General features: G+C 44.3%; 1 protein-coding gene across 1 annotated transcript in view; it reads left to right on the top strand.

The window, feature by feature from the left end:
• The first annotated feature begins 598 nt into the window (after positions 1 to 598).
• Positions 599 to 23,079, top strand: part of LOC139265538 (phosphoserine aminotransferase-like) — a 30,933-nt gene continuing 8,452 nt past the window's right edge. Inside the window, exons 1-6 of the mRNA XM_070882585.1 lie at positions 599 to 726; positions 12,111 to 12,171; positions 12,256 to 12,325; positions 13,794 to 13,999; positions 14,091 to 14,263; positions 19,369 to 19,538. Coding sequence (XP_070738686.1) covers positions 664 to 726; positions 12,111 to 12,171; positions 12,256 to 12,325; positions 13,794 to 13,999; positions 14,091 to 14,263; positions 19,369 to 19,538 — 743 coding nt within the window. The 5' untranslated portion in view covers positions 599 to 663. The remainder of the gene's footprint in view (positions 727 to 12,110; positions 12,172 to 12,255; positions 12,326 to 13,793; positions 14,000 to 14,090; positions 14,264 to 19,368; positions 19,539 to 23,079) is intronic.

Raw genomic sequence — 23,079 nt, 5'->3', positions numbered from 1 at the left:
GTAGCAGAGGAGAAAGGAGCATCAGGTGTTATTTACCCCAACATGTTTATAACAACTGGTTGATCAGCTGATACACACACCTTGAGTCAAAATATATTCCGTAATTACTTTGTTACAAAGCTCCTATTCGGCTAATGGAGGAGCATATATCGTGAAATCACCATCTCTTTCTCTACACACAATATACATTTGAATATATATATATATATAAAACAGAAATCCAGGGTATGAAAACATGTAAATCAAAACTAGTTTTTTTCTTAGACGTTAGGTTTCCAGTCGGGAATTTCTTTGTAAGGTTAATTAAAACATATTTATATTAATCTCTACTAAAGTATAATGTAAGTGTGTGTGTTAAATACTTGAGGTATTCAGTCGGGATGAAGGGGATTGATTAGTTTACCTTGTGCCTGAATGCTGGTGCAATCACTGCCACTGTTGCACTGAACTGCTGGGATCACGCAGCCACCTCGTGCACTCGGAGCGGCCAGCCAATTGGATAGGACGTCAGCCTCCGAACAACCAATTAGAAGTCTGAACACAATCGCCATGTGAAAACAGCCAATAAAGAAGCACGGGCTGTGTTGTGGAATCCGGTGTGGTGTGGGGAGAATTGCAAAGTGAAGTGAGAGGAGTTTGTGCACAATATCCACACATCTCGAAATGGAGAGCGGTCGGAAGCAAGTGATCAACTTTGGTGCCGGTCCTTCCAAGCTGCCACTGCCGGTGAGTTACTTTGTGTCTCCGCTTTGTCAGCCAACGCGTTGAGAATGAAGGGTTGTTGATCGAAGCGGCGTTGATGTTTGGTGTGTCGGAGCATTCACTCGACTGGGCTTGAAATGTCGGTGTGTGTGTTTCACAACAAATGAATAGAATTGATGACTGCTGGAAGGCGGAAGGAGTCCGGGCATCGCTGTCAAAGATCCGAAGCTTTTTGATGAGCAGCAACTTACTACTGGTGGGGGTGGGAGAGAAGACCTTTTAATTTTTTTATTTAAAAAAATTGGAAACTTTAATGAGGACTATCTCTACACATGCTGCTCTTTCGGAGCTAGCTATTCAGAGACCCATTAAAAATGTGTCGTTTGTTTTCTGTGCCTTTTTTTGAAGTGCCTCCCCTCTGGTCTCTTCCAGTGGAAGAAGTGGGATCGAGTACTTGCAGTTGCTGTGACCTTTCTACTATCTAAGGAAATTGATGTCCCTTTAGGAAATGTTAGGCTGCTTTTTAACATGCAAAGAACACATTTGATGCGTATTTCTGCTATTGAGTGGATTGGCAATAAGCCCCAATATAAATTTTATATTTCCCATTGTGCCTAGCTTTGTGGTTTGTCGTTGCGATTGCTAATTTAAAGTTAACCGGTACTGAATTAATGGTAATTTTGTGATGGGGCTTATTCCCCATTGATTGTGATTGACTGACTGGTTGGGATCATTCCAGCAGTTTGAGAAGCTTTCATTTGCCAGTCACGGGTGATGTGAACAATTTTCCAACTCCGTGGTGCCCAATCACTGCAGTCAGATGTTAAATCTAGTCAGAGACAGCATGTGGTAGCTACAGTTGTTGCAGTAGAGAATACTGTACAATAGTTTTCCATAACTAGTGGTTACAAACAAATCTAGAAAGTATTAGGTATTTAACGACAATGAAATGCTGTTCAATGGATAAATTGGTAGATATTACTGGTTTACTAAGTCATGTTACAGCCACCAGCTTAAACAATATATTTTTTTCTCCTGATACTCTGCAGTTGTTTCAACATCTAGCAACTGTATGCTTCCCAAAATGACTTTCATCAATGTGTTAAATATGTAATATAAACAGTATTTCCAGCATTTTCTAAGCAGCATCTTTGGAGAGAGAGAGAGAGAAACAAAATTAACGTTTCAGGTCGATCACCTTTCTTGTATTCACTTCCTTTTATGTTTGTTCAGTACCACTTTTAGCCCTTTGTTTATTTAAGTGACTACAATAGTTGTTTTATTGCTGCATTTTGGGTCTTGGGGGAGTGACCTGACTCTGCCAGTCTCTTACATTTACCAGTTGAGTGCCAGTCTCTTACATTCACCATTTGATGTTGCTGCTATTCTTCCTGTAAACTGACTGCACTGTGGCTTGCAGATGTGGAAACTGAACATGATGCTATGTAAGTGAAGTCCTGATATTCCTACCAGTAAAGACACTGCTACTGTGTAATGACTGGTAGCAGTCAAGAAAATACTATTTTTGTTACAAGGGTTTCCCAAGCTGTGCTTTTTGGTTTTTCCTCATTGTCACTGGCTGTGCAGATATCTGTACATTGCTTGAACAATATAATTGTCCAGAAACTTGTGGCGATTCACGATTCACAATTCACGGAGTAGCTCTTCATCGCCAAGTTGCTGGACGATTTTCACATTAGTAATAGCATGTGTCGTTCACACCATTATTATTTTCAGCAATTCCAGCCCAATATCTTATTTGTGTCTGACTATAACTGGATGCTGAACTCTCTGGTATGATCCAGACAGCTGTACAATTTATCATGACTTCCTCTGACTTGTATTGTCTGACTTGTATTGTTTTGACTTTGTAGCTCAATATTCTGCTGGCTTTGACTGCTCTACATCTGGACACAAGTGTCAAGTCTATGAAGACTCCTAGGTCTTTCCGCTTTAATATTTTCAATAATGCATAACTGGTCCATTCTCCATTTGACCTGGATAAATGTAAAGGAAGTCTATGATCTAGCACCTCCCGCTCCTATCTATTTGTCTTGGTTGTCATAGTCATTATGGCACAGAAGGAGGCCATTCGGCCCATCAAGTCTATGTCGGCTCTCTGTAGAGAAATCCAATCAGTCCCATTCTGCTCTATCCCCGTAGCCCTGCAAGTTTATTTCTCTCAACATAGAAACAAAGAAAATAGGTGCAGGAGTAGGCCATTCGACCCCTCAAGCCTGCACCACCATTCAACAAGATCAAGACTGATCATTCCCTCCGTACCCCTTTCCTGCTTTCTCGCCATACCCCTTGATCCCTTTTACCCGTAAGGGCCGTATCTAACTCTCTCTCGAATATATCCAATGAACTGGCATCAACAACTCTCTGCAGTAGGGAATTCCACAGGTTAACAACTCTCTGAGTGAAGAAGTTTCTCCTCATCTCAGTCCTAAATGGCCTACCCATTATCCTTAGATTGTGTCCCCTGGTTCTGGACTGCCCCATCATTGGGAACATTCTTCCCACATCTAACCTGTCCAGTCACGTCAGAATTTTATATGTTTCTATGAGATCCCCTCTCATCTTTCTAAACTCCAATGTATAAAGGCCCAGTTGATCCAATCTCTCCTCATATGTCAGTCCGGCCATCCCGGGAATCAGTGTGGTGAACCTTCGCTGCACTCAATAGCAAGAATGTCCTTCCTCAGATTAGGAGAACAAAACTGAACACACTATTCCAGGTGAGGCCTCACCAAGGCCCTGTACAACTGTAGTAAGACCTCCCTGCTCCTATACTCAAATCCCCGAGCAATGAAGGTCAACATACCATTTGCCGCCTTCACTGCCTGCTGTACCTGCATGCCAACTTTCAATGACTGATGAACCATGACACCCAGGTCTTGTTGCACCTCCCCCTTTCCTAATCTGCCGCCATTCAGATAATATTCTATCTTCGTGTTTTTGCCCCCAAAGTGGATAACCTCACATTTATCCACATTATACCACATTTGCCCACTCACCTAACCTGTCCAAGTCACCCTGCAGCCTTTTAGCATCCTCCTCACAGCTCATACCACCACCCAGTTTAGTGTCATCTGCAAACTTGGAGATATTGCACTCAATTCCTTCGTCTAAATCATTAATGTATATTGTAAAGAGCTGGGGTCCCAGCACTGAGCCCTGCGGCACTCCACTAGTCACTGCCTGCTTTTCTGAAAAGGGCCCGTTTATCCCGACTCTCTGCTTCCTGTCTGCCACCCAGTTCTCTATCGACGTCAGTACATTACCCCCAATAACATGTGCTTTGATTTTGCACACCAATCTCTTGTGTGGGACCTTGTCAAAAGGATTTTGAAAGTCCAAATACACCACATCCACTGGTTCTCCCTTGTCCACTCTACTAGTTACATCCTCCAAAATTCCAGAAGATTTGTCAAGCATGATTTCCCTTTCATAAATCCATGCTGACTTGGACCAATCCTGTCACTGCTTTCCAAATGTGCTGCTATTTCATCTTTAATAATTGATTCCAACATTTTCCCCACTACTGATGTCGGGCTAATTGTTTATAATTACCTGTTTTTGCTCCCTCCTTTTTTAAACAGTGGTGGTACATTAGTTACCCTCCAGTCCATAGGAGCTGATCCACAGTCGATAGACTGTTGGAAAATGATCACCAATGCATCCACTATTTCTAGGGCCACTTCCTTAAGTACTCTGGGATGCAGACCATCAGGTCCAGGGGATTTATTGGCCTTCAATCCCATCAATTTCCCTAACAATTTCCCGCCTAATAAAGATTTCCTTCAGTTCCTCCTTCTCACTAGACCCTCGGTCCCCTAGTATTTCTGGAAGGTTATTTGTATCTTCCTTCCTGAAGACAGAACCGAAGTATTTGTTTAACTGGTCCGCCATTTCATTGTTCCCCATTATAAATTCATCTGAATTTGACTGCAAGGGACCTATGCTTGTTTTCACTAATCTTTTTCTCTTCACATATCTAATAGAAGCTTTTGCAGTCAGTTTTTAATGTTCCCAGCAAGCTTCCTCTCGTACTCTATTTTCCCCCTCCTAATTAAACCCTTTGTCCTCCTCTGCTGTGTTACAAAATTCTCCCAGTCTTCAGATTTGTTGCTTTTTCTGGCCAATTTATATGCCTCTTCCTTGGATTTAACACGATCCTTAATTTCCCTTGTTAGCTACGGTTGAGCCACCTTCCCCATTTTATTTTTACTCCAGACACGGATGTACAACTGTTTGAAGTTCAACCATGTGATCTTTAAATGTGCCTATCCAAGTGCCTAACCAATTTCCTTTTGAAATCATTGATTGTCTCCGCTACCACCACCCTCGTCAGCAGCGACTTCTAGGTCATTACCACTTGCTGCGTAAAAATAGTTCCTCCTCACATTCTCTCCCCCGCCTCCCCCCCCTTGTATCTCTTGACCAAAACCTTAAATCTGTGTCCCCTAGTCCTTGCACCATCAGCTCATGGGAACTGCCTTTCTCTGTATACCTTATCCCAAACCTGTTGTAATCTTGTCCACTTCTATCAATGGTGAGGGGAAGAGATAGGCATTTCTGCGGCCGCAACCGAGACTCCAGGATGGTATGTTGCCTCCCTGGTGCAAGGGTCAAGGATGTCTCGGAGCGGGTGCAGGACATTCTGAAAAGGGAGGGAGAACAGCCAGTTGTCGTGGTGCACATTGGTACCAACGACATAGGTTTAAAAAAAGGGATGAGGTCCTACGAAACGAATTTAAGGAGCTAGGAGCTCAATTTAAAAAGTAGGACCTCAAAAGTAGTAATCTCGGGATTGCTACCAGTGCCACGTGCTAGTCAGAGTAGGAGGATAGCGCAGATGAATACGTGGCTTGAGCAGTGGTGCAGCAGGGAAGGATTCAAATTCCTGGGGCATTGGAACCGGTTCTGGGGGAGGTGGGACCAGTACAAAGCAGACGGTCTGCATCTGGGCAGGACCGGAACCAATGTCCTAGGGGGAGTGTTTGCTAGTGCTGTTGGGGAGTAGTTAAACTAATATGGCAGGGGGATGGGAACCAATGCAGGGAGACAGAGGGAGACAAAAAGGAGGCAAAAGCAAAAGACAGAAAGGAGATGTGGAAACGTGGAGGGCAGAGAAACCCAAGGCAAAGAACAAAAAGGGCCACTGTACAGCAAAATTCTAAAAGGACAAAGGGTGTTAAAAAAACAAGCCTGAAGGCTTTGTGTCTTAATGCAAGGAGTATCTGCAATAAGGTGGATGAATTAACTGTGCAAATAGATGTTGACAAATATGATGTGATTGGGATTACGGAGACGTGGCTCCAGGATGATCAGGGCTGGGAACTCAACATCCAGGGGTATTCAACATTCAGGAAGGATAGAATAAAAGGAAAAGGAGGTGGGGTAGCATTGCTGGTTAAAGAGGCGATTAATGCAATAGTTAGGAAGGACATTAGCTTGGATGATGTGGAATCTATATGGGTAGAGCTGCAGAACACCAAAGTACAAAAAACGTTAGTGGGAGTTGTGTACAGACCTCCAAACAGTAGTAGTGATGTTGGGGAGGGTATCAAACAGGAAATTAGGGGTGCATGTAATAAAGGTGCAGCAGTTATAATGGGTGATTTTAATATGCACATAGATTGGGCGAGCCAAACTGGAAGTAATACGGTGGAGAAGGATTTCCTGGAGTGCATAAGGGATGGTTTTCGAGACCAATATGTCGAGGAACCAACTAGGGGGGAGGCCTTCTTAGACTGGGTGTTGTGTAATGAGAGAGGATTAATTAGCAATCTCATTGTGCGAGGCGCCTTGGGGAAGAGTGACCATAATATGGTGGAATTCTGCATTAGGAGGAAGAATGAAACAGTTAATTCAGAGACCATGGTCCAGAACTTAAAGAAGGGTAACTTTGAAGGTATGAGGCGTGAATTGGCTAGGATAGATTGGCGAATGATACTTAAGGGGTTGACTGTGGATGGGCAATGGCAGACATTTAGAGACCGCATGGATGAACTACAACAATTGTACATTCCTGTCTGGCGTAAAAATAAAAAAGGGAAGTTGGCTCAACCGTGGCTATCAAGGGAAATCAGGGATAGTAGTAAAGCCAAGGAAGTGGCATACAAATTGGCCAGAAATGGCAGCGAACCCGGGGACTGGGAGAAATTTAGAACTCGGCAGAGGAGGACAAAGGGTTTGATTAGGGCAGGGAAAATGGAGTACGAGAAGAAGCTTGCAGGGAACATTAAGGCGGATTGCAAAAGTTTCTATAGGTATGTAAAGAGAAAAAGGTTAGTAAAGACAAACATAGGTCCCCTGCAGTCAGAATCAGGGGAAGTCATAACGGGGAACAAAGAAATGGCAGACCAATTGAACAAGTACTTTGGTTCGGTATTCACTAAGGAGGACACCAACAACCTTCCGGATATTAAAGGGGTCAGAGGGTCGAGTAAGGAGGAGGAACTGAGGGAAATCTTTATTAGTCGGGAAATTGTGTTTAGGAAATTGATGGGATTGAAGGCCGATAAATCCCCAGGGCCTGATGGACTGCATCCCAGAGTACTTAAGGAGGTGGCCTTGGAAATAGTGGATGCATTGACAGTCATTTTCCAACATTCCATTGACTCTGGATCAGTTCCTATGGAGTGGAGGGTAGCCAATGTAACCCCACTTTTTAAAAAAGGAGGAAGAGAGAAAACAGGGAATTATAGACCGGTCAGCCTGACCTCCGTAGTGGGTAAAATGATGGAATCAATTATTAAGGATGTCATAGCAGTGCATTTGGAAAATGGTGACATGATAGGTCCAAGTCAGCATGGATTTGTGAAAGGGAAATCATGCTTGACAAACCTTCTGGAATTTTTTGAGGATGTTTCCAGTAAAGTGGACAAGGGAGAACCAGTTGATGTGGTATATTTGGACTTTCAGAAGGCTTTCGACAAGGTCCCACACAAGAGATTAATGTGCAAAGTTAAAGCACATGGGATTGGGGGTAGTGTGCTGACGTGGATTGAGAACTGGTTGTCAGACAGGAAGCAAAGAGTAGGAGTAAATGGGTACTTTTCAGAATGGCAGGCAGTGACTAGTGGGGTACCGCAAGGTTCTGTGCTGGGACCCCAGCTGTTTACATTGTACATTAATGATTTAGACGAGGGGATTAAATGTAGTATCTCCAAATTTGCGGATGACACTAAGTTGGGTGGCAGTGTGAGCTGCGAGGAGGATGCTGTGAGGCTGCAGAGTGACTTGGATAGGTTAGGTGAGTGGGCAAATGCATGGCAGATGAAGTATAATGTGGATAAATGTGAGGTTATCCACTTTGGTGGTAAAAACAGAGAGACAGACTATTATCTGAATGGTGACAGATTAGGAAAAGGGGAGGTGCAACGAGACCTGGGTGTCATGGTACATCAGTCATTGAAGGTTGGCATGCAGGTACAGCAGGCAGTTAAGAAAGCAAATGGCATGTTGGCCTTCATAGCGAGGGGATTTGAGTACAGGGGCAGGGAGGTGTTGCTACAGTTGTACAGGGCCTTGGTGAGGCCACACCTGGAGTATTGTGTCCAGTTTTGGTCTCCTAACTTGAGGAAGGACATTCTTGCTATTGAGGGAGTGCAGCGAAGATTCACCAGACTGATTCCCGGGATGGTGGGACTGACCTATCAAAGACTGGATCAACTGGGCTTGTATTCACTGGAGTTCTGAAGAATGAGAGGGGACCTCATAGAAATGTTTAAAATTCTGACGGGTTTAGACAGGTTAGATGCAGGAAGAATGTTCCCAATGTTGGGGAAGTCCAGAACCAGGGGTCACAGTCTAAGGATAAGGGGTAAGCCATTTAGGACCGAGATGAGGAGAAACTCTTCACCTAGAGAGTGGTGAACCTGTGGAATTCTCTACCACAGAAAGTAGTTGAGGCCAATTCACTAAATATATTCACAAGGGGGTTAGATGAAGTCCTTACTACTCGGGGGATCAAGGGGTATGGCGAGAAAGCAGGAAGGGGGTACTGAAGTTGCATGTTCAGCCATGAACTCATTGAATGGAGTTGCAGGCTCGATGGGCTGATTGGCCTGCTCCTGCACCTATGTTCTATGTTTCTATGTTTCTATCAAATCTCCTCTGAACCTCCTTTTGTTCTAAAGAGGACAACCCAGCTTCTCCAACCAACCTTGTAGCTAAAATCCATCATCCTGGAACCATTCTGGTAAATCTCCTCTGCAACCTCTCAAGGACCTTCACATCCTTCCTAAAGTGTGGTGACCAGAACTGAACACAGTACTCTAGTTGTGGCCTCTCTCTCTCTCTCTCTCTCTCTCTCTCTCTCTCTCTCTCTCTCTCTCTCTCTCTCTCTCTCTCTCTCTCTCTCTCTCTCTCTCTCTCTCTCTCTCTCAGAAGCCCAAGATCCCATATGCTTTGCTAACTACTCTCTCTATGTCCTGCCACCTTCAAGGATCTATGCACATGAACCCCCAGGTCCCTCTGTCCCTACACACACTTTTGAATGGTGCCATTAATTCTATATTGCCTCACCCTATCCCTTCTGCCAAAATGCATCACCTCACACTTCTCCGTATTCAATTCCATCTGCCACTTGTCTGGCCATTCTGCAAGCCTATCTACGTCTTGCAATCGATTGGGATCATCGTCACTGTTTGCCACACCTCCAGGTTTGGTATCATCGGCAAATTTTGAAAATGTTCTCTCATGTCCATCTTAAAAAGCACTAAATTCATAAATTGGCTCTTGTGAGTATTTCTGGCACCTAGATAATGTTAAACATGATTATTTTCTGGTTATTGTCATCCAGAGCTCCTTTAACTTAGTCTTCCTATACATTATCTGGGTCATTTATCAATGCCAGGTCAAAATGAGTACTGTGTCTTGCTGCATGTCCCAGTCATGCATTAAATTTCCCAACTCTGTTGTTGGTTGAAATGTCCCATTTAAAATAACTCCTCTTCTCCACTAGCCTTTCTATTTTTAGAGCAATTTGTTGTCGTCGTCCTTGTGCTGATCTGGGGGGTCTATAGTCTACCCCACACCCCCACTCCACCCAGTATTAGCTTGGAATTTATAGTATTGGCAATGTCAACCCAGAGTATTTCATTCTGTAGCTTCTTCCCTTCCACAGGATCAATTTTATTTCCTTCCCAGGTGTCTGATGTACAAGGCTATGCCATTTTTCTTTTGTCCAATGTCGCTTCTGAACATTCTATACTCTTGGATGTTATTAATTTCCATCCTCCATATTTATGCATGTTTGATATAACCACTGCATCAGTTTCCAATTGTCTTAACAGTCTCTAATATGGTATCTTATTCCCAATGCTTCTAGCATCCATCTACTTAAATCTAATCGAATGACCTCCTTTTGAGTCTGTCTATTCTTGGTTTCCAGTTCATGTACATCTAGATGTCTGTCTATACTGTGCATGTGCATGTCCATACCTCAGTGACCACTTTCTCATTTGAGATTTGTTTTCCTTCCTGCTTCAATCATCCCCACCTATCTATTTTAAATGATTTTTGATAGCCAATGCAATTATGAAGTCTCTTTCTACTTGGTTTTACAGCCTATCTCTCCTGTACTTGTCCTTTCTTTTGTTATCTAAATGTTTCCTTGGTGATTTATGAAGGTTGCACTTTTATTTTCACACAATGCTGCCAACTACTCTAATATCTCCCTTTTCTGGGTGAATTCCACTTATTTCCAAAACACTGGGCATATACCAGAGAACATTAGCGATTTTCTCTCTCTCTCTCTCTCTCTCTCTCTCTCGAGTTTTGAGGCACTCTGTGATTTTTAAGGCACCTATATTTATCCCCATATCATTTACCCTTGCATGAACTATTATCTCCGGTTCCCTTCCTGTAACCTTCAGAATCACGTCCAATCTTTCCTCAAATGAATGACTCTCTTTTAACCTAGCCACCTCTTCATAGAATCATAGAAATTTACAGCAAACATTCTTGTGGTTTGAAGTCTGATGGAAATGCAACATCCATCAGTCTTGGCAGGGGTCTTTACTGCTCTATGATGAGGTGTATTTTTCACTTTGCAATTCAAAAGAACTGAGTACTGTACTATGGCTGACACAGCATACATTATGGTATAGCAGGGCCCTGTATTTAACTCCACCAGCAGATTTCAAAAATGGTGTTGATGGTTCCGGGCTCTTGCTCAAATAAATTGACCATTGTGATGACCACAACCATCACTGACTACAAGTTGACCATTCTGTGCTGTTCATCAATAAACTTTGGCAGGCAGTGATTGAGTTGGTTCACTATCCCTACAATATACATGGTGACGATCTGTTCAATTCTGGTAATACTCGAGGGTAATGGTAGCAGAGAAATCAAAAGACAGCACATATCCCATTGATAAAGCAAGTAGAGAGAAACTATTTTATCTGGCAAATGGGTTGATAACCAGAGGTCATAGATTTAAAATCATTAGCAAAAGAAATAGAGGAGACATGAGAGGAAATTATTTCAGAGGGTTGTTATGATCTGAAATGCACTACTTGAAAGGGTGGTGGAATCCGATTTCGCAAGCACTTTCAAAAGGCAATTGGACATGTATCCTGTTCAACAGTTCATGTAACAATGTTGAATTTGACTGTGATAATGTAATTATTACACATATCCTTATCAAAATATGCTTTTAAATCTGAGAATTTTATAATACAGGTGCAGCGTCCAGAATCTAGAATTCCGGATTGTTCCAGACTCCAGACCGATTGTCCGGGATCCGTAAAATGTTCCGGAATCTGGACCCGACGACCCTGCCGATCTCGGGGCCCCTGCCGTTGCCCCTACCTTGAGGCCTCCTCACTGGCCCGCCCGGCGACGACCTCGGCGGGTCTGGCCCGCCCGAACACCCCCTCGGCGGGGCCCCGGAACAGCTCCCCGGCAGGTAGCCCCCCCCCCCCCCCCCCACTTCTGATGTTCAGGAAATGCCTGAATATCTGGGCTTGAGTGTTTCTGGATTCATGACATCTGAAAGATATTCTAAAGTCTGGAAAAACGCAGAATCCGGAATGGCCTCGGTCCCGAGGGTTCCAGATTTGGGACGCTGCACCTGTAATGTAATGTGACCGGTAAACCTTTAAATTTTGAAATTTGGTTCTGAATATATGAACTTGTTATGTTCCCTGGTATATTAAAATCCAAGTAATATCTGTTTTGTATCTGAATACCTGTAGTATGTTAATAAATACATTCCCTATAAAGTAAAGATGATGGAGGGGAAAAATAAATGGAAATTTGAAATAGTAAAATGTTAGAATCATTTGTAGGTCAGTCAGCATTTGACAAAAGGTCAATGCTTTTGGGGTTCATGTGTTGTGATAAATGATTGACTGGCTGGCTTAATGGATGGTATTTCATATCTCCAGGTCTTGCTTCAAGCACAGAAAGAGCTGCTGGATTACAAAGGACTTGGAATTAGTGTTCTAGGTGAGCTCCCAAGTAAGTAGATTATCTTGATGTCAACTGGTCATCATGTTTTCTTCTTCTAACTCCATCCTTTTCTTCAAACAGAAATGAGTCACAGATCTTCAGACTTCATCAAAATTATCAACACAACAGAAAATGACCTGCGAGAGCTGCTGTAAGGAGCAAGTGCACTTAAATCCAGTTGCTGCAGTTGAAATTTCACTGGATGTACTCAACTTTATAAATACCTGATGAGGGTGTGATTGAACACTATAGTGGATGCGATTAGCTGGAATATATTCTCCGTTTGATGATAGTAACATGCCTCTTGCGTGGTGGCATTATTACACCACACATACCAATAGAATCAGATGCAATCTGTTCACTGACTCATGGGCATAGAAATTTATGGCACAGAAGGAGGTCATTTTGGTCCATCGTGTCTCTGCTGGCTGAAAAACAGCTATCCAGCCGAATCCCACTTTCTAGCTCTTGGACCATAGCCTTGTAGGTTACCTCGCTTCAAGTTCATATCACTAAATGCAATGAGGGGTTCTGCCTCAACCACCCTTCAGGCAGTGAGTTATGGACCCTCACCATCATCATCATCATCATCTGGGTAAAAAAACATTCTCCTCAACTCCCCTTTAATCCTTCTACAAAATACTGGTTATTGACCCCTCTGCTAAGGGAAATAGCTTCCTGTCCACTCTATCTAGGCCGCTCAATTTTTATATGCCTCAATTAAATCTCCCCTCAGTCTCCTCTGTTCTAAAGTAAACAACCCCAGCCTATCCAATCCCCCACTCCCCTCCCTGGCCCCAATAGGCAAAATTTTCCAGTCCTGGCAATATCCTCGCAAATCTCCTCCGGACCATCTCCAGTGCAATTGCATCCGTCCCGTAACATGGCTTGCATGTTCTAATGATGTACATAATGGTTAGCCAGAGAATCTGTTCGCTTGAATGCATAATTTGCAGATGTTAACATTGTCAATCAGATGGATGTGTTTAAAAATGAATGACCTTTGTGATGAATATTTTGAGTTGTATTTGTTTAAATAGCTCAGTGTGGTTAAGCGGATGGGTGGCTTATTGCATAATATTCAGTAACTAGGAATTAATGATTGCATTTTATAGTTTAAAGTGTCAGTCTTGACTGAATGCATTTTGGATGAGACTTTTAAACCGAGGCCCTGCCTGCCTCATCAGCTGGCACTATGCAGAGTAAGGAAGTTGGCCTGGTCAACCCTTTTCTCTCATTAGCATTGCTAAACCAGATTATCAGGCCACTTGCTTCATTGTTGTTTGTGGGACCTGTGTGCAAATTGGCTGCCATCTTTCCCTACATTACAACAGCAGCTACAAAAGTACTTAATTGGCTGTGACGTGCTTTGGTATGTCCTGAGATCGTATATGTGCTGTATAAATTATTTCATGAGGCAATGCTGCAGTTGCGAGAACAGCTATTCTAACGTTGATGTGATTTTCTTTAAATGTACAATGAAGAAGGCTAAACTATTTAAATGAAATGAGAACATAATTTATTTGATGCAAAAGACCACAACAGTAATCAGTGTCTTCCCTTGACGGAAGAGGAGATTCGCCTGCAATCTTATGACTCTCATGTGTATCTTAATGCAGAAATGTCCCAGAAAACTACAAAGTGATCTTTCTCCAGGGAGGTGGAACTGGTCAGTTCAGTGCTGTCCCTTTAAATCTTATTGGATTGAAAGAAGAAAGGTGTGCAGATTATGTGGTTACTGGATCCTGGTCTGCTAATGCAGCCAAAGAGGCAACAAAATATGGAAAAGTGAACATTGTCCACCCCAAGGTTGATGCATACACAAGTAAGAACCGAAATGTTGGCTGTAGAAGTTTAACTGATCCGTTACTGCATACTTGATATATAGGATGCTTAAGTTTTCTCTTGTTTTCCAGCAATCCCTAATCCAAGTAGCTGGAATTTGAACCCAAATGCTTCTTATGTCTACTATTGTGCCAATGAGACTGTACATGGTGTGGAATTTCCCTTTGTCCCGGACACACAAGGAGCTGTGCTGGTCTGTGACATGTCATCAAGTTTTCTTTCAAAGCCAGTGGATGTCTCCAAGGTATGTCCTAAACTTCAACTTTCAAGACAACCTTTGCCTCCACATTGTAATGGGTATCTAGTCCGCTGGAAGAATTGTTCTGTGCAAATGAGAGACTTCACTTACATGGAGAGATTAAAGAAACTGGGGTTGCTCTCCTTAGAGCAGCAACTTGATAGAGGTATTCAAAATCATGACTGGTTTTGATAGAGTAAATAACGAGAAACTGCTGTCAGCGACCAGGGGAAGCAGATAGAAGGTAATTGGCAAAAGAACCAGAGGCGACATGAGGGAAAAAATGTTATGTAGCAAGTTGTTGTGATCTGAAAGGGCGGTGGAAGGAGATTCAATAAAAAGGTTTAAAAGGGAATTTAATAAATAGTTGGAAGTGGAAAGATTTGCAGGAGCTATAGGGAAAGAGCAGGGGAGTGGGACTAATTGGATAGCCCTTTCAAAGAGCCAGCACACATGCATGATGGGCCGCATGGCATCCTTCTGTGCTGTATCACTCTACGAAATGTTTGAGAATCTCAGTCTGGTGTTCAGGTGACCCAAAGCACACCAGAAAATCTAAAGTGGTTTATTTTGACAGCAGCTTAAATTCTTCATACAGTTGGTGTTTTTTCTGAATTAACAGATAAACAGTTGTGCACAACTGTAAGCTTGCAATGCAGTTGGATGAACATAAGAACATAAGAATTAGGAACAGGAGTAGGCCATCTAGCCCCTCGAGCCTGCTCCGCCATTCAAAAAGATCATGGCTGATCTGGCCGTGGACTCAGTTCCACTTACCCGCCCGCTCCCCATAACCCTTAATTCCCTTATTGGTTAAAAATCTATCTATTTGTGATTTGAATACATTCAATGAGCTAGCCTCAACTGCTTCTCTGGGCAGTTAATTCCACAGATTCACAACCCGCTGGGAGAAGAAATTCCTTCTCAACTCTGTTTTAAATTGGCTCCCCCGTATTTTGAGGCTGTGCACCCTAGTTCCAGTCTCCCCGACCAGTGGAAACAACCTCTCTGCCTCTCTCTTGTCTATCCCTTTCATGATTTTAAATGTTTCTATAAGATCACCCCTCATCCTTCTGAACTCCAACGAGTAAAGACCCAGTCTACTCAATCTATCATCATAAGGTAACCCCCTCATCTCCAGAATCGGCCTAGTCAATCGTCTCTGTACCCCCTCCAAAGCTAGTATATCCTTCCTTAAGTAAGGTGACCAAAGCTGCACGTAGTTCTCCAGGTGTGGCCTCACCAATACCCTATACAGTTGCAGCAGGACCGCCCTGCTTTTGTACTCCATCCCTCTCGCAATGAAGGCCAACATTCCATTCGCCTTCCTGATTACCTGCAAACTAACTTTTTGGGATTCATGCACAAGGACCCCCAGGTCCCTCTGCACCGCAGCATGTTGTAATTTCTCCCCATTCAAATAATATTCCCTTTTACTGTTTTTTTTTTTCCAAGGTGGATGACCTCACATTTTCCGACATTGTATTCCATCTGCCAAACCTTAGCCCATTCGCTTAACCTATCTAAATCTCTTTGCAGCCTCTCTGTCCTCTACACAACCCGCTTTCCCGCTAATCTTTGTCATCTGCAAATTTTGTTACACTGCACTCTGTTCCCTCTTCCAGGTCATCTATGTATATTGTAAACCGTTGTGGTCCCAGCACCGATCCCTGTGGCACACCACTCTCCACCGATTTCCAACCCGAAAAGGACCCATTTATCCCGACTCTCTGCTTTCTGTTCGCCAGCCAATTCTCTATCTATGCTAATACATTTCCTCTGACTCCGCGTACCTTTATCTTCTGCAGTAACCTGTGTAGCACCTTATTGAATGCCTTTGGAAAGCTAAATACACCACATCCATTGGTACACCTCTATCCACCATGCTCGTTATATCCTCAGAATTCCAGTAAATTAGTTAAACATGATTTCCCCTTCATGAATCCATGTTGCGTCTGCTTGATTGCACTTTTCCTATCTAGATGTCCCGCTATTTCTTCCTTAATGATAGCTTCAAGCATTTTCCCCACTACAGATGTTAAACTAACCGGCCTATAGTTACCTGCCTTTTATCTGCCCCCTTTTTTAAACAGAGGCGTTACATTAGCTGACTTTATATTAAAAATATTTGCACACTTTACATAGCAAATATAACAATGGAAATTAAACTAGATGGCTGCAGGATACTACTTGGATGAGAGTTCAGGAGTATTGATGGATAGCTTGCTGAAACTGCAGCAACCAGTAAAGAAAGCTAACTTTGACCTGGATGGAGCACAGGTGTTAACAACAATCTGTACAATGTACTTTAAACAGGGTAACAATCAAGTGGAATAAACTGCCCAGTTAGGCAGTGGAGGCAGGTATTAGAAACATTTTAAAGGAAAATCTGATCATATAAGGTGTGGACAATTTCAGGTAATTAACTTTTTAGGAGCAGTCGGATGGCCTACCCAGTCATTTGACTTTCTCCTTTCCTATTTTCTTAACCAAAAGTTAAATTGAAATAACTCTTTAACTAAATTTGAAGTCTTGGGCCTGGCCTGTTCTCACTAAACTTATGACCACAACTTCTTTTCCTCACCCCCTCTCCCATGCTAAGCTTAGAATCCCTCGAATGAGTTTTCTGCCCCTCTCAACACCAAAATGGGTCACAGGAATTTTACTTAGTTGCATCATGACTGTTTTGGACAAGCCTGATAGACATGCTGGTCTGTTCCTGTCTGTCTTTTTGGATGTTTTATACCCAATGACTTTGACTGTATTACTCTTCATTCTTTGGTATGGCTGACCATGTCCTCCAACACCTCCTATTGTCCAGCTTTATGGAAGTATCCTTGCTTGTTCCACTTGGTCCACTTTTCACGCTTAGCTATTTGATTCTTGCCAGAGTATCTCTAGCAATGGTTTCTTCACAGTAAGTTCAAATCCCCCAAGGTTCTGACCTTTGCCATATTCGTCTTCTCGTTTATATGCTGCTCCACAGTAATATCTGAAGCCATGAACTTAGTTTCACCCAGCTCTCTTTTTCCCACCCCCCCTCCATCTCTTGCCCCCCTCAGTGTCTCTACTGTTGGGCTGCAAGACTGAATTCCAATCCTGAATGAGCCATAACTATTCTTCGACAGCATCTCCCAAACCAGCGACCTCTACTACCTAGAAGGACAAAGGCAGCAGGCACATGGGAACACCACCACCTCCAAGTCACACCCCATCATGACTTGGAAATATATCGCCGATCCTTCATCGTCGCTGGGTCACAATCCTGGAACTCCCTCCCTAACAGCACTGTGGGTGTTCCTTTACCATACAGCCTGCAGCGGTTCAAGAATGCGGCCTTCTCTGGCAATTAGGGATGGGCAATAAATGCTGACCTTGCCAGCGTCGCTCACATCCTACAAATACATTTTTTTTAAACTTCCTGTAGCTGAACATTGGGAAAACCAAATCCCCTGCCACAAACCCCATGTCATCACTGACTCCATTTTTTTCCTCCTCCTTTTCCCCTCCACACCACTACTATCTTGGGCTGAACCAAACAGTTCCCAATCTACGTTTCAGACCCCAAATTCTCTCCACAAAGACCACATAATTTCATCTCTCTAACATTTGCCTTGGGCTATCCGCCACTGAAAACCTTTATCACCAAACATTTACTACAATGCTGTCCTGCTTGGCCTCTCTCCTTGCACCCTCCATAAATATTAGCTCATCAAATACTCTGCTGCTTATTGTAGGATACTGCATAATACAATTGGTTAAAAGCTTGGCAACGGTAAATTGTATCATAGGATAGTTCGTATCGAAGGCTACAGTGAAGTGTTGAAACTGCATACTTGCATTGGGTGCGATTTCGGTAGAAGGCTTGGTGCATCTGGTGAGATACAATGAAAAATAGCTTAACAATACAGAAGTCAGTATTACTACCTTAATACAAACACATGGTTTAGATTAAGTTGTTGGGATTCTACAGGATAAAGCTAAGCAAGCATGATGTGTTGACAATTTAAGAAGCAAAGGACTTGTTTAAAGAATTATTACATAGGATAGCATGTCTGGTTTAAGTTCTGCAGAGGGTGTGATGTTTATAACCATGCAACATTTTCTTGTATGAAATGCCACCTGCATTCCGGTGAGAATGAAGTCTATGGTGCAACATTGGCAGCTACTGATTTAACATATACTTTCCCCCTCTCTCTGACTTTTAACATGCTCCTTAAAACGCAACTCTTTATGACCAAGCTTTTGATCGCACTTGCTAATGTTTCAGATTTGAGCATATAATCTAGGCTGACCCTTCAGGGGGGACTTTAACATGGGTGGGATTGGGTGTGCTGGGGGGCTAAATGGCCAAAAAATGGAGGCTTATCGGGAAGCCGGCTCCAACCTACCGACTTGCAGGTTTAACTGAGGCAGGACAAAAAGCGGGCAGCCAACTCTCGGGAGGTGGATTGGCTTTTTAAATTTGTTAATGAGGCTAGAAGCCTGGCATTTAACCTGCTTAGCAGGTTCAATTATGGCCAGCCAGGTTTCTAGGGCTTCAGGGAACCTGGCAGCTGCAGCGAGGTGAGGACTGTATCAGGGAGCCCTCCATGTGGGCCAGGAGGAGCAGAGTGTACTGGCCAACATTTATCCCTCCAGCAACATCACTCAACAGATTGTTTAGTCACTAACATACTTTTGTTTGTGGGACCTTGCTATGTGCAACTTGGCTGCTGCGTTTTTTACATTATAACAGTGACTACACTTAAAGTACTTTGGTTTTTAAAGTGTGATTTTGGGATGTACTGATGTTATGAAAGATGCTATCTAACTGCAAGCCTTTTCTTTTCTTTTCTTTTTTTGGCTTGCTGTTTTTTTTTGCCTTGCATCTATGAAGCATTTGCTGGGTTTTTCTATCTGCAGGATCCCTGGACTTTCTGGACCTCGATGTAACAACACTCAGTCAGAATACCTGGTAGCTAACTGCTGCTTACTGCAATTTTTAACTTCAGTTTGGTTAGGAATAGGAATACTGTGGAAGATCAAGTGAGAATTTTAGCTTGTTTGCTATTGGGAATTAGATGTGAGTTTATAAAGCAACAAAACTACAAATGTATTCCCTTCTGCAGTTCGGCATGATTTTTGCTGGTGCTCAGAAGAACGTTGGTTGTGCTGGGGTGACTGTGGTAATTATCAGAGAGGATCTTCTGGGATTTGCGCTGAAGGAATGTCCAATAGTTTTTGACTATAAAGTGCAAGGGAGTAGCAATTCTCTCTACAATACACCACCAAGCTACAGGTAAAGGTTTTCTATTTTTAATTCTAACTTGTATGACTAAATTCTTGGTGCAGATTGATTTAGTAGTGTTCTTTAGTCTGTTCCATGTGGCAGCTTTCTTCAAGAGAAGGCAACAATTTCTATGTACTTTGTCAATAGAGAACTGAATTTACTGTCAAAATAATGGTGAGGCTAATGACAGTTATTTGTGCAAATAGTACAACAACTTTAAGGCAAAGAGCGGATGCTCGGTTAAATGCCAGTACCTAAAAGTTGCAGTCCGAGTTGCGCCACTCTGCCGTTCGCTTTGCAAAAATGGCATTTTGCTGTCTGCTTCACCATTGAACTGCATTGAATGGCTTGAAGTTGCTGTAATTGCATGGTAGATACAAACTAAACTCATCACAAAGTTCTTGTCATAACGAATACTTTGCATCTGCTTTCACAAGAGAGGGGCAATGCAGACATTGCAATCAGGGAGGAGGAATGAGAAATAGCAGCATGGAAAGTGGATAAATCCCCTGGCCTGGATGAAATGTATCCCAGGCTGTTAAGAGAAGCAAAAGAGGAAATAGCAGAGGTGCTGACCATCATTTTCTGATCCTCTCTGGCGACAGGTGTGATACAAGAGGACTGCTAAAGTTGCACTCTTATTTAAAAAGAGAGAAAGTGATAGACCGAGTAATTACAGGCCAGTCAGTCTAGCCTCAGTGATGGGAAAATTATTAGACAAAATCCTGAGGGACCGGCTAAATCTTCATTTTAGGAAGACACTGATTAATCAAGGACAGTCAGCATGGATTTGTTGAGGGTAGGTCATTTCTGACTAACTTGATTGACTTTTTTGAGGAGGTAACCAGGAGGATCGATGAGGCTGGTGCGTTTGATGTAGTGTATATGGATTTTAGTAAAGCTTTTCATCATGCCCCACATTGCAGACTAGTTACAGAAGTAAAAGCCCATGGAATCCAAGGCAAAGTGGCAAATTGGCTCCGAGGCAGGAAGCAAAGGGTAATGGTTGATGGGCGTTTTTGTGACTGGTAGGCTGTTTTCAGTGGGGTTCCGCATGACTAGGTCCCTTGGTTTTTGTGGTATATATCAATGATTTAGACTTGAATATAGAGGTATGGTGTGTGGATGTCGGCGTGGGAGCTCCCCTACTAAACAGCTCCTCGGCCCTCAACCTCCCTACCCCCACCCCCCCCCCCACACTGCCTAAACTTCCCCAAGCCCCAGCCCTAGTCCTAATAGACCCCAATAGGGATTCTTAAAGACAAATCCCCACTCTAACCCCAACCCCGCCCCCGCAGATCCCAAAAGTTCGGGCCTACCTCAGGCCTTCCGTTACACCGCACATCGGCGACTCTCGGCTGGACCTCCTGCGGCGACTCTACGCGACTTGGGCCTCCCAGCTGGACCTTCTGCTGCTTCGACGCGACCTGGACCTCCCGGCTGCACCTCCTGCGACGACCCGGCGTGACCTTGGGCCTCCCGGCTGGACCTCCTGCAGCAGCTGGACGATTGGACCTGACTATCGTGCCTCCACCTCCTCCCCTTGGACCTCTCCTTCCCTACTGATGGTCTGGCCTCCTCTCCTCCTCCAGCACGTGGTGAGTACAATGGCTGTGACCCCCAGTGCACCCCCAAACAAACCATGGACCACCTATCAACAAGGGCCAACACTTCGCCATAGGCAACTAGGCCCATATAGCAGTACCTAGTCTCCAGTCGTCCTGGACCCCCTTGCCACTAGACCAAGACCTCGCTTGGCTAAGCCCGTGTGGTAGCCGGCGTGCAACGATCACCCCACGTTAAAAGAAATCACGCACAGGCATCTTCCACTCCTCTAACATGAAGTTCGGGACCTGGAACGTCAGGACCCTCATGGACAACCCCGACAGCGACAGATCGGAACGCCGCATTGCCATAATTGCCCAGGAACTTAGACGCTTTGATATTGACATCACGGCCCTAAGCGAGACCCGGCGAGCAGGGGAAGGCCAGCTCGAGGAACAAGGTGGAGGTTACACCACCTTCTGGAAAGGGAAACCAGAGGCAGAACACCGCCTCCACGGAGTCTGCTTCGCCATCAAAAACTAGCTGGTCGACCGCCTCAAAGACTCCCCCTGCGGCACTAACGACTGCCTCATGTTGCTTCGACTCAACCAGCGCGCCACAGTCATCAGTGCTTACGCTCCAACACTGCCTCGCAAAGTCCCTGACCTGCGTCCCCGTGGGCGTCGAACTAATCCTCCTCGGCGACTTCAATGCCAGGGTCGGCAAGGGCACAGATCTCTGGGGAGGTGTGATTGGCAGAGGGGTAGGGAAAGCCAACTCCAGCGGTATCCTACTCCTGACAAAATGTCTAGAGCATGAACTTGTCAGCACCAACACCTTGTTCCGACAGAGACAAATACAAGGCATCATGGCAACCCCCTCGCTCCAAACACTGGCACCTGCTCGACTATGTCATCATCCGAGCCAGGGATCGCAAGGATGTGCGCATCACCCATGCTATGACAGCAGCTGATGACTGCTGGATGGACCACCACCTAATCCGATCCATCATTGACATCATCATAGTCCCAAAGTGAAGAGGGCAGCAGAAGCAGTGTCACAAAAAAGTCAATGCCGGGGCACTTAAGGTCACAGATAAGAGAGCCCTTTACAGTCAGCGCCTCACAGCTAACCTGCCGTGCCTTGACCCCGAGACGCAGAATGCCCACAGCGCTTGATCTGCCCTCCAGGCCTCCATAACCAGTGCCTGCAAGGAGACGCTCGCTCACTCAACCAGGAAACACCAGGCGTGGTTTGATGAGAATGATCAGGAGATTCAAGAACTAATAGACTGCAAGCATAGGGCATTTCTGAGCCTTAAACAGCAACCCAACTCTGGAGCAGCAAAGCAGCATTACAGACGGGTAAAGGCTAAGGTCCAACAAAAAACCCGGGACCTAAAGAACAGGTGGTGGATGGAGAAAGCACAGGAGATACAGCAGCTGACATGATGTGCGAAGATTCTTCACCGCAGTCAAGGCCACATACGGACCAAACTCCCAAGGCCCCACCCCACTCCTGGCCAAGAACAGGGAAACACTCATCAAGGACACCGAGGCAGTCAGGGCCCGCTGGAAGGAACACTTCGAAGATCTCCTCAACTGAGACTCTGCCTTTGACACGAGTGTTCTCTACTCCATCCCGCAGCATGCTACCAGCCACCACCTCAGTGAGACCCTAAGACAACTAAAAAACAACAAGGCTACGGGAGCAGATGGAATCCCTGCTGAGGCACTGAAGTATGGCGGAGAGGCACGACTGGTGCGAATACACAACCTCATCTCTCTCCTCCCTCCAGATGAGAGCATGCAGGCGATCTCAGTGATCATGACCATCTTTAAAATGGGGGACAAGTTCGACTGCGGCAACTACAAAGGAATCTCCCTGCTATCAATCACTGGGAAAGTCGTCGCTAGAGTCCTCCTCACTCGTCTTCTCCCTGTGGCCGAGGAGCTCCTCCCGGAGTCGCAGTGCGGATTTCGTCCCCTCCGGGGCACAGCAGACA

The sequence above is a fragment of the Pristiophorus japonicus genome, chromosome 1 (genome assembly GCF_044704955.1).
Source record: "Pristiophorus japonicus isolate sPriJap1 chromosome 1, sPriJap1.hap1, whole genome shotgun sequence".
NCBI lineage: Eukaryota > Metazoa > Chordata > Chondrichthyes > Pristiophoridae > Pristiophorus > Pristiophorus japonicus.
The sequence above is the reverse complement of the archived record's forward strand: the minus strand, read 5'-3'. Positions and strand labels throughout refer to the sequence as shown.